The sequence below is a fragment of the Dysidea avara genome, chromosome 2, assembly GCF_963678975.1.
Source record: "Dysidea avara chromosome 2, odDysAvar1.4, whole genome shotgun sequence".
NCBI classification, from domain to species: Eukaryota; Metazoa; Porifera; class Demospongiae; order Dictyoceratida; family Dysideidae; genus Dysidea; species Dysidea avara.
The window spans coordinates 47,777,128-47,790,807 of record NC_089273.1 but is presented as its reverse complement, the minus strand read 5'-3'; the positions used below and the strand labels follow the sequence as shown (position 1 = coordinate 47,790,807).

General features: G+C 38.6%; 1 protein-coding gene across 1 annotated transcript in view; it reads right to left on the bottom strand.

Annotated features, from left to right (window-relative positions):
* The window catches only part of LOC136247505 (uncharacterized), a 224,227-nt gene that overhangs the window by 84,835 nt on the left and 125,712 nt on the right, over window positions 1-13,680 (bottom strand). The window contains exon 14 of the mRNA XM_066039228.1: window positions 2,945-3,531. Coding sequence (XP_065895300.1) covers window positions 2,945-3,531 — 587 coding nt within the window. The remainder of the gene's footprint in view (window positions 1-2,944; window positions 3,532-13,680) is intronic.

Sequence of the window (13,680 nt, the reverse complement as noted above, 5' to 3'; positions counted from 1 at the left end):
AACTTGCACCATCAAATTCTCCATGAACACGCAAATCCATTGCTGGATAAGTTTTGTCCTCCAGGCCTTTCATATGTCCACGGGGTAAAGGCGAAGGCGAGCGAACGTGAGAAAAAGCGATAGTGAACTGCTCGTCCAATGCAAGGCAGACTAACGCTGATATCTTCTGTCTCCTTGAGAGTACTGACACGAACAAAGATTTTGGAACTCCTCTTGCTTTTGGGATCACGATGCTACCAAGGTTTTTGGTGTTATCACTTCCCTTCATTGTGAAACAAGCACTTTAGAATTGAATTTATGGATTTTTTTTGTTTTCGTAAATATTCGACCCATTGCGTTCTGCGGGCCCAGCGTGCGTTTATTGCATTCTACTGTATAATTAACTAGCTAGGCTTGCACGAACATAATTATGGGACCGATCACAAATGTTTATGTGATTTAAGTGTTGTATGAAGTTACTAAACTCAGTAGCGAGTGTTCTCATGTGTGGTGAGTTTCTCGCGCGGCTAGTGCATATCCACGCAATATTCCACAGGTATTGTACAGTACATTGCAAAATAATGATCCCGCGAGAAGATGCGAGCATTACTCGCATGTATGTACTCACAACGTTACCTTTGAGCTGTAATGTAAGTGTGGATTTCTATTGCGATATTAAGACTGATTTTCCAAAATTGGATCACAAGATCAACTCGAAACAAATCGCCCTATAGAGCTATCACCTAGAAAGAAGTCACCCTATAGAGATTTTAACTACATTTTATGTCACCCAGAAGAGAGTTCAGTTAAAAGAAAGTTTTGGCTAGAAACAAATCACCCTGTAGAATGATTAGCTAGAAACAAGTTAACCTGAAAAGAGATCAGCTAGAAATAAATCATCCTGTAGAGAGTTTAGCTACATTCAAATAACCCTGTACAGAGTTCAACTACAAACAAGTTACCCTGTAGAATGTTCGGTTAGAAATAAATCACCCTGTAGAGAGATCACTCAGATCAGCTAGAATAAATTGCCCCGCAGAGACTTAAACTATGTTTCAAGTAGGCACCGGCCAATTATGCCAGCATAATTTAAAGCATAATAGGTGACCAAAAGCATCAAGCATAATGCCAGCATAATAGGGACGATGCTTGAAAAATTAATTAAATGCACAAAATGCGTGCCTGAAAGAAAACAAATATTCACTGCCAATATATAGTATTATTAGCGCATTTCATATTTAAAAACACATCATTATAACATATTAAACCATTTCTTTGTTGGCTATTCACAATTTGCAGAAATAATTATATAAGATCGAGATACTCTAATAGAGCAGTCACTTACTCTAATAGAGCAGTCAGGAAAGGCTGATATACTCTAATAAAACAGTCAGTTCTAGAGCATAATCTTGATTTTGAAAGCATAATTTTGAGCATAATAGGCTTAATTTTTGAGCAATGCTCAAAAGAATAGGTAAAATTTTGGGCATAATAGGCCGGTGACTAGTTTCAAGTCATCCTGTAGAGAATTCAGCTATGTACAAACTAGTTACCCTGTCAAGAGAATAGAAACAAGTCACCCTGTACAGATTCAGCTAAACACAATGATAGTTCAGCTACAGTACAGTTCAATTATGTGACAAGACATCTTATTACCTATTTGATTTAATTTTAAATATAATTGTATAATTTATTATTAATCAGACAAAGAGCTATACACACATTATTATAATTGCATAAAGTAAGAAAAAAAAACAAGTGAAGAGAAACCACTAAGCCAGTTTACGGCCAGTTTTGTGGCTTGTAATGCAAAAAGGTGATATATAGAACAAATCAGTCGAGCTGTGAAAAAGTACAGAACAGAGTGAAAAGTTGTGAAATCTAAATTGGTAGCCAAGAAATGGTTGTGATGGAACATCAATAGCAAAAACTTTAATAATGACGATTCAAATGAATTTTCTGTTGAATCCTAGTGAAACAAGAAGGCAATACTGTTGTCATGATTTATTTTTGCCATTAATGTATAGTGCTGTTCCCAGCCACACATGCGCTCGATCATGTGAAAGTTCTCTGGTAACTTTGATCCACTTTCTTGGACCTACGTAGTGGAACATTGCTAAAACATGTTTATTGTGATTATCCATGCTTACGTTCAAATGAATAATAAACTTTCATCCTGATGAATAAATGAATAAACAATTGCATGAAGGCCTTCCCAAAGGAATTCTGACTTAAAAGATCCCTGGCATGACTAATAAATGCCAATTAAAACTTGATATACGAAAACCTCCTTAACATTTCACTTAGAACAATAATCAACAGCAAAGAAGATCTTTAAACAACTACTAAGCTAGTTTTTTCTGGTATATACTGTTCTGGTATACACTTCCTGGACCAAAAAGTTGGATAGGGCTGAGGTAAGTATGCTCATAATTCTTTGCATTATTCTATTCAGAATTTCCTGGAAAAAGCTTGTATTATGCTCCAAAACTTATACATTATTCTCAAAATTATTCCAATAAATTGAAATATACATGTTGAATTGACTGTTTATTTAAAATTCTATGGTTAAGTATTGCACATAAACAAGATATTTGATTGTTCTATAGAGTAGTATGTCAAAAAATAGGATTGATTGCTTTATTAGAGTAAATATAGGTGAATGTTCTATTAAAGTACACTATATCGATCGTTCATTCATGAATTCTTTATTAATTCTTTCAGATGCTAGCATAAGCATTATGCTGAATATTATTCCAGCATAATTACTGCCCCCTAAAATTGGACTAATCTCACCAGATAACCTTCGTGTGATTGAGCACATGGGCAGCTGTGGATGAGACTAAGTAATGTACCATCACAGCCATTTCTTAGCCTCCACTTGATTTCACAACTTTTTTCATCCTAGCCTTGTGGGGCCACACTTTTTTTACCATTTGGCTGCTTTAGTTAAGATTATACTTACTTCAAACAATGCTTCTTCATTAGACATTATGCCAATATAGCACTTCCAAATATCATTTTTTGGTATTTTGTGATGTACAACTACCATTACAATATCTTTTGAGATTTTATCAGGATCAATTTTCTTCATTATAGAGAACCAGCAGAAATGTTTAATTTCAATAATGCCATACGATTCACCCACTGGAAATTTCCCACCTTGAATCTTTGTCAAAATAACTTCAGATTCATCATTTGTTATATGACTGGACTTAGCAAAATGAATATTGTCAGCTTGAGAAGCCTCCTGAATTAAAGCATAATGTGGCATGTGTATCTCTATTGGCTTCTTCAGTTCTCCGTTCATGGATAACCAAACTACTGGAGACAATGGCAGTTCATCTGCTGCAAACTTAACTGGTGCATAATGAGCTGCAGCAAACTTAAGTTCCACTACAAATCCAGGAATAATTGTGCCATCAGGGATTGTAATTTTCACATCACAATGGTCAGAATGGAAGACTCCTCCAATGTGGGTAAACGAAGCATTCTCTATATTACCAATCCAGCGAGTGTTTTTAGGTGGTGAACTAGCTTCCACAAATTTCCCTATGGATGCAATTAATGTACATAATTACAATTTCATTTTAATTATATATCCACATAATAACAATTTCATATTAATTATATATCTACATAATAACAGCCAAGCTATGAAAAAATAATGGTGCAGCTTTATAAAGCCTGGGTGAAAAAGCTGTGAAATCAAAGGTGCATAATAATTAGAATAAAATTAATAAAAGCTGTGCACATTGTCAAAATTTATTAGCATTAACATCACTGCAGTGAATTTTTTGGCTGCAACCTTTGATTTTACAACTTTATTTACCCACGCTTGGTTAGGCCTGAGACTAATATGCTTAAACTTTTCCTATTATTCTTTCCAGAATTTCCCAAAATTCCTCCTATTATTCATTTTTAATTCTTGTATCTATAGCCTATTACATGTATTCAATAATAATGCTCATTTAGCTTCTGTGGCTAGTCGCTACATGCTGCTTTAAGTAGTTTTGCCAGAATTAATTAATAGCCATGATACTGTACTTTAATTACAACAGACTACAGTGGTGGAGGAAGGTATGAAAAGCTGGGGGGTGAGTATAGCTATTTTGGCTATACATGCACAGTACGCGAAGCGCGTTCAGAGCATGCAAAGCATGTTCTCCTTTTAGGGGGTCTGGGGGAATGCCCCCCCCCCCCCCTCAGAAATTTGTTGAAAATTGAGTGCTATGAGATTGAATCTGGAGGCAGTTTTAGCCAATACTGTTAATCACAGAAATGCTAGATAAATTGTCATAATGCAAGTAATCATTGCTATAATTCAGCATTAAATGTTTGAGCTATTAGCCACTGCAATGACCCTGTAAGCACGCTTACAAGTGTATACGGTGTTGATCACTGATATGTCTTATGATGTCACAAAAAAACAATTGTTGGGAGGGCTCTGCCCCTGCGTTTTGAAAGTTGAGGGGGCTTTAGCCCTATCTTCTGCCACCACTGGACTAAGAGTGTCTGCAGAAATAATTGAAGTGTTTTCAATAATGCTATTAGTACATTAAAGCTGCATCTATAGCTACATCAATAATGTTCAAAGACTTAAAGAATATCCACTGGTATAAGATGCATAAGTTTCAGAATAGTGCAGTTGCATCCCTGATGCTGCATGGTTGCAGATTGTTAGCATGAAATGATTTGACTGCTCTATTACAGTATTTGAGAGTTCTATTAAAGTATATCAATCTTCAAGAGGCTTTTCAGCCAGCGTTCGCATAATAATGCCAGCTATATATCATTCTTAGTAGCTTAACTCTTTCTTCTAGCTAATCAAAAATAGACACACCCCTTACTCCCACCGAACATTCCCAATAATTCTAAAATTATGCCTGCAACCATCTAATTATTCCAGAATTATTCTCACAAAATTGGTGACCTATTATACTGAAACTTATGCTGGCATAGTAGGTACAGGCTTACACTTAATTAGATTCTTAAAGCCACATGCAATTATTAACGAAAGTACACTGTTCTGCACTATTAAAGCCATACTACCTTACCTAGCAATAAAACCTCATAGTTGTAACAGCCCACTATTGATCTTCAAGGATGGACGCATCCTCACCTGCCAGTGTTTTGACTACATTCTGAACACTTTACTGTCTAGTGTTGGTTTTCATAGCAATCAGTACAAACACCCACTATTTTTGAATTGGGGAAGCTACTGCTACCAGCAAGCTTAAGGAAATAATACTGGACACATGCATTAAAATACTAGAAATATGGAAAATTAATGCCTACCAGACATACATTAGCACTCCCCCACAGGAGCTTGCTCACTTTTAACATGCCTAAATTCAAGCTACCGATGGTAAAACCACTGAAAACCACCAGAAAATACTTCAACTATCTCCACTAAAACAGCAACCACAAGCACATAATGTGAATGGGCCTGCAAAAATAGGGCATGTGGGCACATGATTTTTGTCTAGGTTTTTACACTTTGATCATGCATAACGTTTTGTACCACAATGCTATGGCAATGCAATTTCCAGCTCTTAGTAAGCATTTCATTGGCTTTATGATGCAAGTTGCAGAATGTAGTGTTCCAGCACTGAGATATGAACTGATATGTAAAAAGGTGTGGTTTGTGCCCACATGCCCTTATTTTCACAGGCCCGGTCACATATGTGACCAGACTTTACAAAACCGATCCTAATGGCAAAATCAAACTAACACCTCCAGTGGATAGCTACACTTTCGTACTAATAGTTTTGACCCTTACTACTACTCAAGCTACTTGAGGCTGGTTTCAACAGACATCTTTTCTGGGTGGTGTGTAGAGCTCAAATGTGACTGGATCTACGAAAACCGTTCTTATCGCCCAAGACAGGAAGTTTGATTTTTTCACACAAACACAAAGCTTAATGAATGCACTATCAAGTTTCACTGCCACAGTCGACCAGAGTAAAGTGGTCTGCTTTTGCTGGCTGCTTTTCTAGAGCACAGTGGCGAGCCGTACAAGTGGTCTGGGGTCTTGATGGAGCCCTGGCCGACCAGGACATGGCTGTGTGTGGCTGTACAGCTCTGTGGTGTTGGACAATGACCTGTGCTGTAAATTTCCTTTCATTTTAGCCAGTTCTGAGCCCTGAATGGCCTATAACTTGGCCTAATTCATCCCAGCACGTCTCTTTTCAATTTTAGAACACCATCTTGCCCGCCTTCCAGGGCCCCCGCCTCCCACCCTTCTGGAGCTCGCCTGATACAGACAACCTCGGTTTAAAAACTATCTAAAATGGCGGGAAACTTAGCTGTTGACTACTTCTTCAGTGGATGATCAGGAAGGTAAGAAATTGTTGTGAAACGTGTGAAAATTTGGTATGCGTAGCTACCACCATTGGCCAGCTATAACACACAGAATATTTAAAACCAACGTTTCTCGATACTTTTAAATGGGCGATAAGAACGGTTTTCCCAGAGACAGTCACATACAACAATAGATTTATAGCTAGGTACACCAGAACAGCCAGCTTACCATTTTCAGCCATGAAACACAACAAGAAGCACTGATAGCCACTTAAAACAGCAAGAGGAGAGAGTTCACAGCTTTGTAATATTGGTGTGATCACGTGATCTCACGTGACACAGTTGTATGTGACTGGATCTACGAAAACCGTTCTTATCGCCCAAGACAGGAAGTTTGATTTTTTCACACAAACACAAAGCTTAATGAATGCACTATCAAGTTTCACTGCCACAGTCGACCAGAGTAAAGTGGTCTGCTTTTGCTGGCTGCTTTTCTAGAGCACAGTGGCGAGCCGTACGAGTGGTCTGGGGTCTTGATGGAGCCCTGGCCGACCAGGAGATGGCTGTGTGTGGCTGTACAGCTCTGTGGTGTTGGACAATGACCTGTGCTGTAAATTTCCTTTCATTTTAGCCAGTTCTGAGCCCCGAATGGCCTATAATTTGGCCTAATTCATCCCAGCATGTCTCTTTTCAATTTTAGAACACCATCTTTCCCGCCTTCCAGGGCCCCCGCCTCCCACCTTTCTGGAGCTCGCCTGATACAGACAACCTCGGTTTAAAAACTATCTAAAATGGCGGGAAACTTAGCTGTTGACTACTTCTTCAGTGGATGATCAGGAAGGTAAGAAATTGTTGTGAAACGTGTGAAAATTTGGTATGCGTAGCTACCACCATTGGCCAGCTATAACACACAGAATATTTAAAACCGATGTTTCTCGATACTTTTAAATGGGCGATAAGAACGGTTTTCCCAGAGACAGTCACAAATAGTGGTTTCTGGTCTTGTGAAGGACCTGGTTTGGCAAGAATCACTGGTTTACTGGTGGACAGCCTCATAATGTTGGCCAGACATTTTTTTGTGTTGATTTTGTTACATATCAGCCACTAAGGAGCCAACACAGCCCCTGTAATCTCGTGTCTGGACTCCAATCGTGGTCTGCCTCCATTTTAAAGAGTATCCCTTATCCACTCTGCCACCCACCACCCCTTTGTGAGCACTTGTGATACTACTTTGCTCGTACAACTGCTCACTTATTTGATGGGAAACTCTACAAGCAGCTACACATACTGGAAGTGGCCTGAAAGATAATAGATTGATGCATCTTTTTGTTTAAATTTCTTACACGTGTTTGCTATCCTTGGCAAGTCATGCTGACTAAAACCGTTTATCTCGAAACTTTTAATGTGCGATTTGGATTGTTTTTCCAAAATCCAGTCACATATATGCATATTGTTTACTTGTACCTTTCCATTGCACAAACCATGGCCACAAAAGCACACAGTGGTGTATAGGCCCAGTTGGCCCCCAAGCTTTTTCAAACCAGGTTTTCCCATGCAGTGGTCAAGGCACTGTACACCAACCAAACCCTCTTAAATTATCAGATTATATAGTTGACACCAACTTCCAGATTAGAACATCCATGACCAGTTGGCAGGTATGTACATATACAGGTGAGTGTCAAACAAAAAACTAATAACGTTTAGGTAGTTAAACATAATTAATATTACACCCAAGCAAGCATGCAGGATCAAAGCTGTGGGGTGCCAGTAAGAATACATGAGGCACATCAATTAGAGTAACACATGCATGCACAGCAATACACACAGTCTCAGGTGTCACGTGTTATAATAATAATTAATAACCAAGTACTAAAAATAATAAATAATAATAACAATCTCGTTCACCTCAGGCTGTCCTTCGTACTGCTGAAGTTGAGAAAAGGAGGAAGTATGGTGCTGCTTGTCTGGCGCATCATACCAGTTTCACGCATCTGTGCTTTTCTGTAGATGGTTTATTTGGCTCAGAGGTTTATTATTTTTTGCGCAGGCTTGCAGACTCTCTATCAGTTAAATGGGAAAAGAATTATAGTGTTGTGATGGAATATGTGAGGGCACAATTATCATTTGCAATTATTCCAGCAGCCTTATTATGTGTGCGTGCATCACGAACGAAATGGAGATCACTAAGTTTGGCAGATGGAGTGGCTATTGATGAGACATCTTATTGACAGTTGTGACAGATATATTCTTTTTGTTTAGTACTAAGAATAATAAGAAATGCAGTTGGTCATAAATAATAATAATGAATAAATAAATAAATAATGTTTGAGAAAACTACAAGGCCTAGAGACATGAACCAACCGGTCGCCTGTGAACGAAGGCACAACCGTTTAATCGCCGTGCCCGTTCATGCTGATGACTTGACTATACGTAATTCTATATAATGCCCAGTACCACATCCTTGCTTATCTACAGGTTGCGCGAAGGAGAAGATTAGCGATGTCCGTGTAGTGACAGCAGGAGAGCCAGAAGCCACTTTACATGTAAGATTACAAGTAAGTTTTTATGTTTGTAACGTCTCAAGTCTCCATGCCAGCTGCCAGTGGATTCATTCACATGAATATGTAATTAATCAATACAAGAAAACATTAAAACATATATTCCACGCTCTTTACAATACAGTTACATATAAAATACAAATATACAATCCTGTCTTGTGCAGCTGGCATGGCGAACTGCCTTTGTGTTGGTGTCAGGCAATTCAATACGTGCTTTATCTTTATTGTCTTCACCTGGCTTAGCTACTAATAGGCTCTGGCTGGCTTGGCTGTCTTCCTTTATCTGGTTCATCTGGCTTGTATACTCCTGCAGTATTGTGTAGCTATCTTCTGGAAGTTGTGTATGCATAATTATAGTGTGTCACCCATCACTGTGCCATTGCTATATACCACTGATGAACCTTATTTAGCTCTAGTTGATGTTGATACTGTGCTGTATATTGGCTAATAATTTTTATCTGGTGATGTTGCCTATAATGCATTGTTGCATACAATACTGCAATAATGTTTAGTTCTCTCCTGTATGTTTTGTATACATATACTGTGTTTCACATCACTGTGCTATTACCACACCAATGATTTACTGGCACTTAGTTACTGGTGGCCTTTAGTTACGATGCCACTATTGTGTTAGCTATATCTGTCACTACTGTGACATATTGAGTTGATTTGGGGATCATGCCTTCACCACCTAATAGCCTCACGAGGGGGCTGTCACGTTGGTGTATGTACTTGGTTGTATGTGACGCGGTCCTAGTAATAATAATAATAAATTATTATTATTATTATCTAGGACCGGATCACATACACCAATGCAACAACCTTCTGGTGAGGCTGTGCATGCGACTAGGTGGTGAAGACACAATCAAAATAATTATGATCTCAATATGCCACAATAGTGACAGATATAACACAATAGTGGCATCGTACTAGAGGCCACCAGTAGCCAAGTTCCGGTACATCATTGGTGTGGCAATGGCACAATGAAGGGTACACAGTACATGTATACAAAACATACAGGAGAGAAATATACATTGTTGCAGTATTGTATGCAGCAATACAATATTGGAAACATCACCGAATATGAAAATTATTCAACTATGTAGCCAATATACAGCACAGTATCAACATCAACTATGTAGAGGTCACCAGTAGCTAAATACGGTTCATCAGTGGTGTGACTATGGACTTTGAGAACTATAGCTACACTCAAAAGTGGGTGCAAGGGAGCTAATTAAGACAACCCCTATAAAATTTTACTGCGTGCAAGCTTAAAAGAAAGTAGAAGTGCTAATCTCTTCTAGGAATCAACATGAGGGTAAAACTGCTATAAAGCTACAAACCATCAAAATACTCTAATATAGCAGTCAAAATCCAGATACTCTAATAGAGCAGTCACAGTACTTAGTGAAAGTTATGTACCTATAGTTATAAATAAGGGGATATAGCCAGTGGCACATGCCCCCTGTGGATCCCCCCTGGATCCACCATGAATAGCCGTTCACGTTCATAACTAGTGCTAGTACTATATCCACTTCATAACAATAATTTCAGCCTCGGTTTCAGCACATACACAGGCCTCCATTAGGCAGTTTCAATGGTGGGCAGAAGCTCCTAAAGTCAACACGACTAACAATACCGTGTATGGTCATAGATTATATCAAGACACACGGTAGTGTGTCATGCGGACCAAGAAGCAGGCGCGCCACACCGTGAGTATAATAACAGGAGGAAAGAAAATGCGATTTTCGCACCTTTGTAGCTCCGTGATCCTTTATCTACTTGAAACCAAATTTGCTAAAGACATGCCCGCTAGGTAGGGGTGTACACATTACAAATTTGAAGAAAATCATTCCAGCCATTTCTGAGTTACGAGCAGCCAAAGTTTGAGTTGTTTTCCTTCATTTTTTTCTTCTACTTATTGCACACTTTGCAAAATCTGCCATATAACGCGAATGAGTACTCCAATCAAGCTAAAATTTGGCACACTTAAAGGGCTCATTAAGGCGAATCTCAGTACCAAATTTGGTTGGAATCCAATGAACATTCACGGAGGTATAACTGATTATTGGCATAAAACAAGGCCAAAGGTCTGTCACGCCCACAGGGTAAATCCCTTGAAGGAATGAGCTGAAAATTGTTATGTAGATGGAGTAACTATTGTAAGAGTGCCTTTATGTGTTTTGAAAGCAATCCAGTTAGAGGCTATCGAGACATGACACAAAATGCAACCTATGTCATAAATACACGATCAATTTTTAGGAATAAAAAATCTATTAGTTTTCACGCCTACCAGGCAAACCGCTTAGAGCAATGAACTGAAAATCGGTGTGTACTGTAGCTGGAATAATTTTCATAGAAAGTCCTTGCAGTAGTACAGAAGAATCAGATCACAAACCACTGAATTATGATTGGAAAGGCAACTACGTGAGGCAAATGAGAGATCGAGATACTCTAATAGAACAGTCACCCTAATAGAGCATTCAGCTATGTTTATAACTTACTCCATTATAGAATTATATTACATTGCTAGTTATTCTGTAGGGAGTTCAGCTACAAACAGTTAATCTTCTAGGCAATTCAGCTACAAGCAAGTCACCCTGTAGAGAGTTCAGCTACAAATATATTGCTGTAGAGATTCAGAACATTATAAGCCACACTGAAGAGAGTTCAGCTATAAACAAGTCACCCATAGAGAGTTCAGCTACAACAAGTCACTCTGTAGAGAATTCAGCTACAAACAAGTCACTGTGTAAAGAGTTCAGCTACAAAGAAACCACCCAGTAGAGAGTTCATCTAGATCAGCTACAAACAAGTTACTTTGTACAATGTTCAACTGCAAGTAAGTCACTCTGTAGAGAGTTCAGCTACAAACAAGTCATTCTGTAGTGCAAACAAGTCACCATGTAGCTAGAGAGTTCAGCAACCAAAAACCATCCTGTAAAGAGTTCAGCTATACATACAAGTTATAACTCTATAGAGCAAGTTATAACTATAGAGAGATTAGCTAGAAACAATTCATCCAGTAGAGAGATCAGCTAGAAGGCAACACCTTATAGAGAGTTCAGTTACAAAGAAACAACCATGTAGAGAGTTCAGCTGAAAACAAATCACCCTGTTTAGAGTTCAGCTACAAAGAAACCACCATGTAGAGAGTTCAGCTACAAACAAATCACCCTGTAGAGAGATCAGCTAGAAACAAGTCACCCTGTAGAGAGATCAGATAGAAGAAGTTACCTTGTAGATAGTTCAGCTACAAAGAAGCCATAATGTAGAGTGTTCAGCTGCAAACAAATCACCCTGTAGAGAATTCAGCTAGAAACAAGACATCCTGTAGAGAAATCAGCTAGAAGGATCACCTTGTTGAGAGTTCAGCTACAAACAAATCACCCTGCAGATAATTCAGCTACAAATAAGTCACCCTGTAGAGAGATCAGCTAGAAAAAGTTACCTTGTAGAGAGTTCAGCTACAAGGAAACCATCATGCAGAGAGCTCAGCTGTAATTGTAATTGTAATTTTTTAACAGGGATCCACTCAGTAACTGAATACTGATTTTCAGTGGAGTCCTGTAAAGATTAAAAGTAAAATATAATATGTGACCCAAACTGCGAAAAGGGCTCTTATAGCCTTTCCAATTATCTATGTTTGGCTAATCATAACTCCTAATCTACTAAAGCTATCACCATGTAATTACACCCACAGCTACTGCCAGGTTAGGGTTGTTGAGTGACCAAATTGTAGGCTTGTACCATATTCGCCAGTCAAGTTATTGGTTACCATATATATGCAATTGGAAAGGCTATAAGAGCCCTTTTCGCAGACCGGGTCACATATAGTTAAATACAAAACACAAACACTAAACAATTACAATAATAAATACAACAGGCATACACACACATACAAAACAAGTTAACGAAAGTACAACTTTTTAAACAAAGACAAAGAAGCAGCCTCTGCAACAGCAGATCTTAAATTGTTCCACACAACAGACCCACAAAAATAAAAGTTGCAAACAAATCACCCTATAGAGAGTTCAACTGTGAACAGATCACCCTGTAGAGAGTTCAGCTACAAACAATTCACCCTGTAGAGAGATCAGCTAGAAGAAATTACCTTGTAGAGAGTTCAGCTACAAAGAAGCCATCATATAGAGTGTTCAGCTGCAAACAAATCACCCTGTAGAGAGTTCAGCTACTAACAAATCACCTTGTAGAGAGTTCAGCTAGAAAAAAGACATCCTGTAGAGAGATCAGCTAGAAGGATCACCTTGCTGAGAGTTCAGCTACAAATAAATCACCCTGCAGATAGTTCAGCTACAAACAATTCACCCTGTAGGGAGATCAGCTAGAAGAAGTTACCTTGTACAGAATTCAGCTACAAAGAAACCATCATATAAAGAGTTCAGCTGCAAACAATTTACCCTGTAGAGAGATCAGCTAGAAGAAGTCACCCTGTAGAGAGATCAGCTACAAAGAAACCATCCTGTAGAGAGTTCAATTACAAACAGATAACCCTATAGAGAGTTCAGCTAGAAACAATTCACCCTGTACAGAGATCAGCTAGAAATAAGTCACCCTGTAGAGAGATCAGCTACAAAGAAACCATCCTGTAGCGAGTTCAGCTACAAACAAGTTACACTATAGAGAGATCAGCTAGAAACAAATCATCTTGTTAGAGAGTTCAGCTGCAAACAAATCACCCAGTAGAGAGTTCAGCTAGAACAAGTCACCTTGTAGAGAGTTCAGCTACAAAGAAGCCACCATGTAGAGAGTTCACCTACAAACAAACCACCCTGTAGAGAGTTCAGCTACAGTAGAAAGAAATCATCCTGTAGAGAGT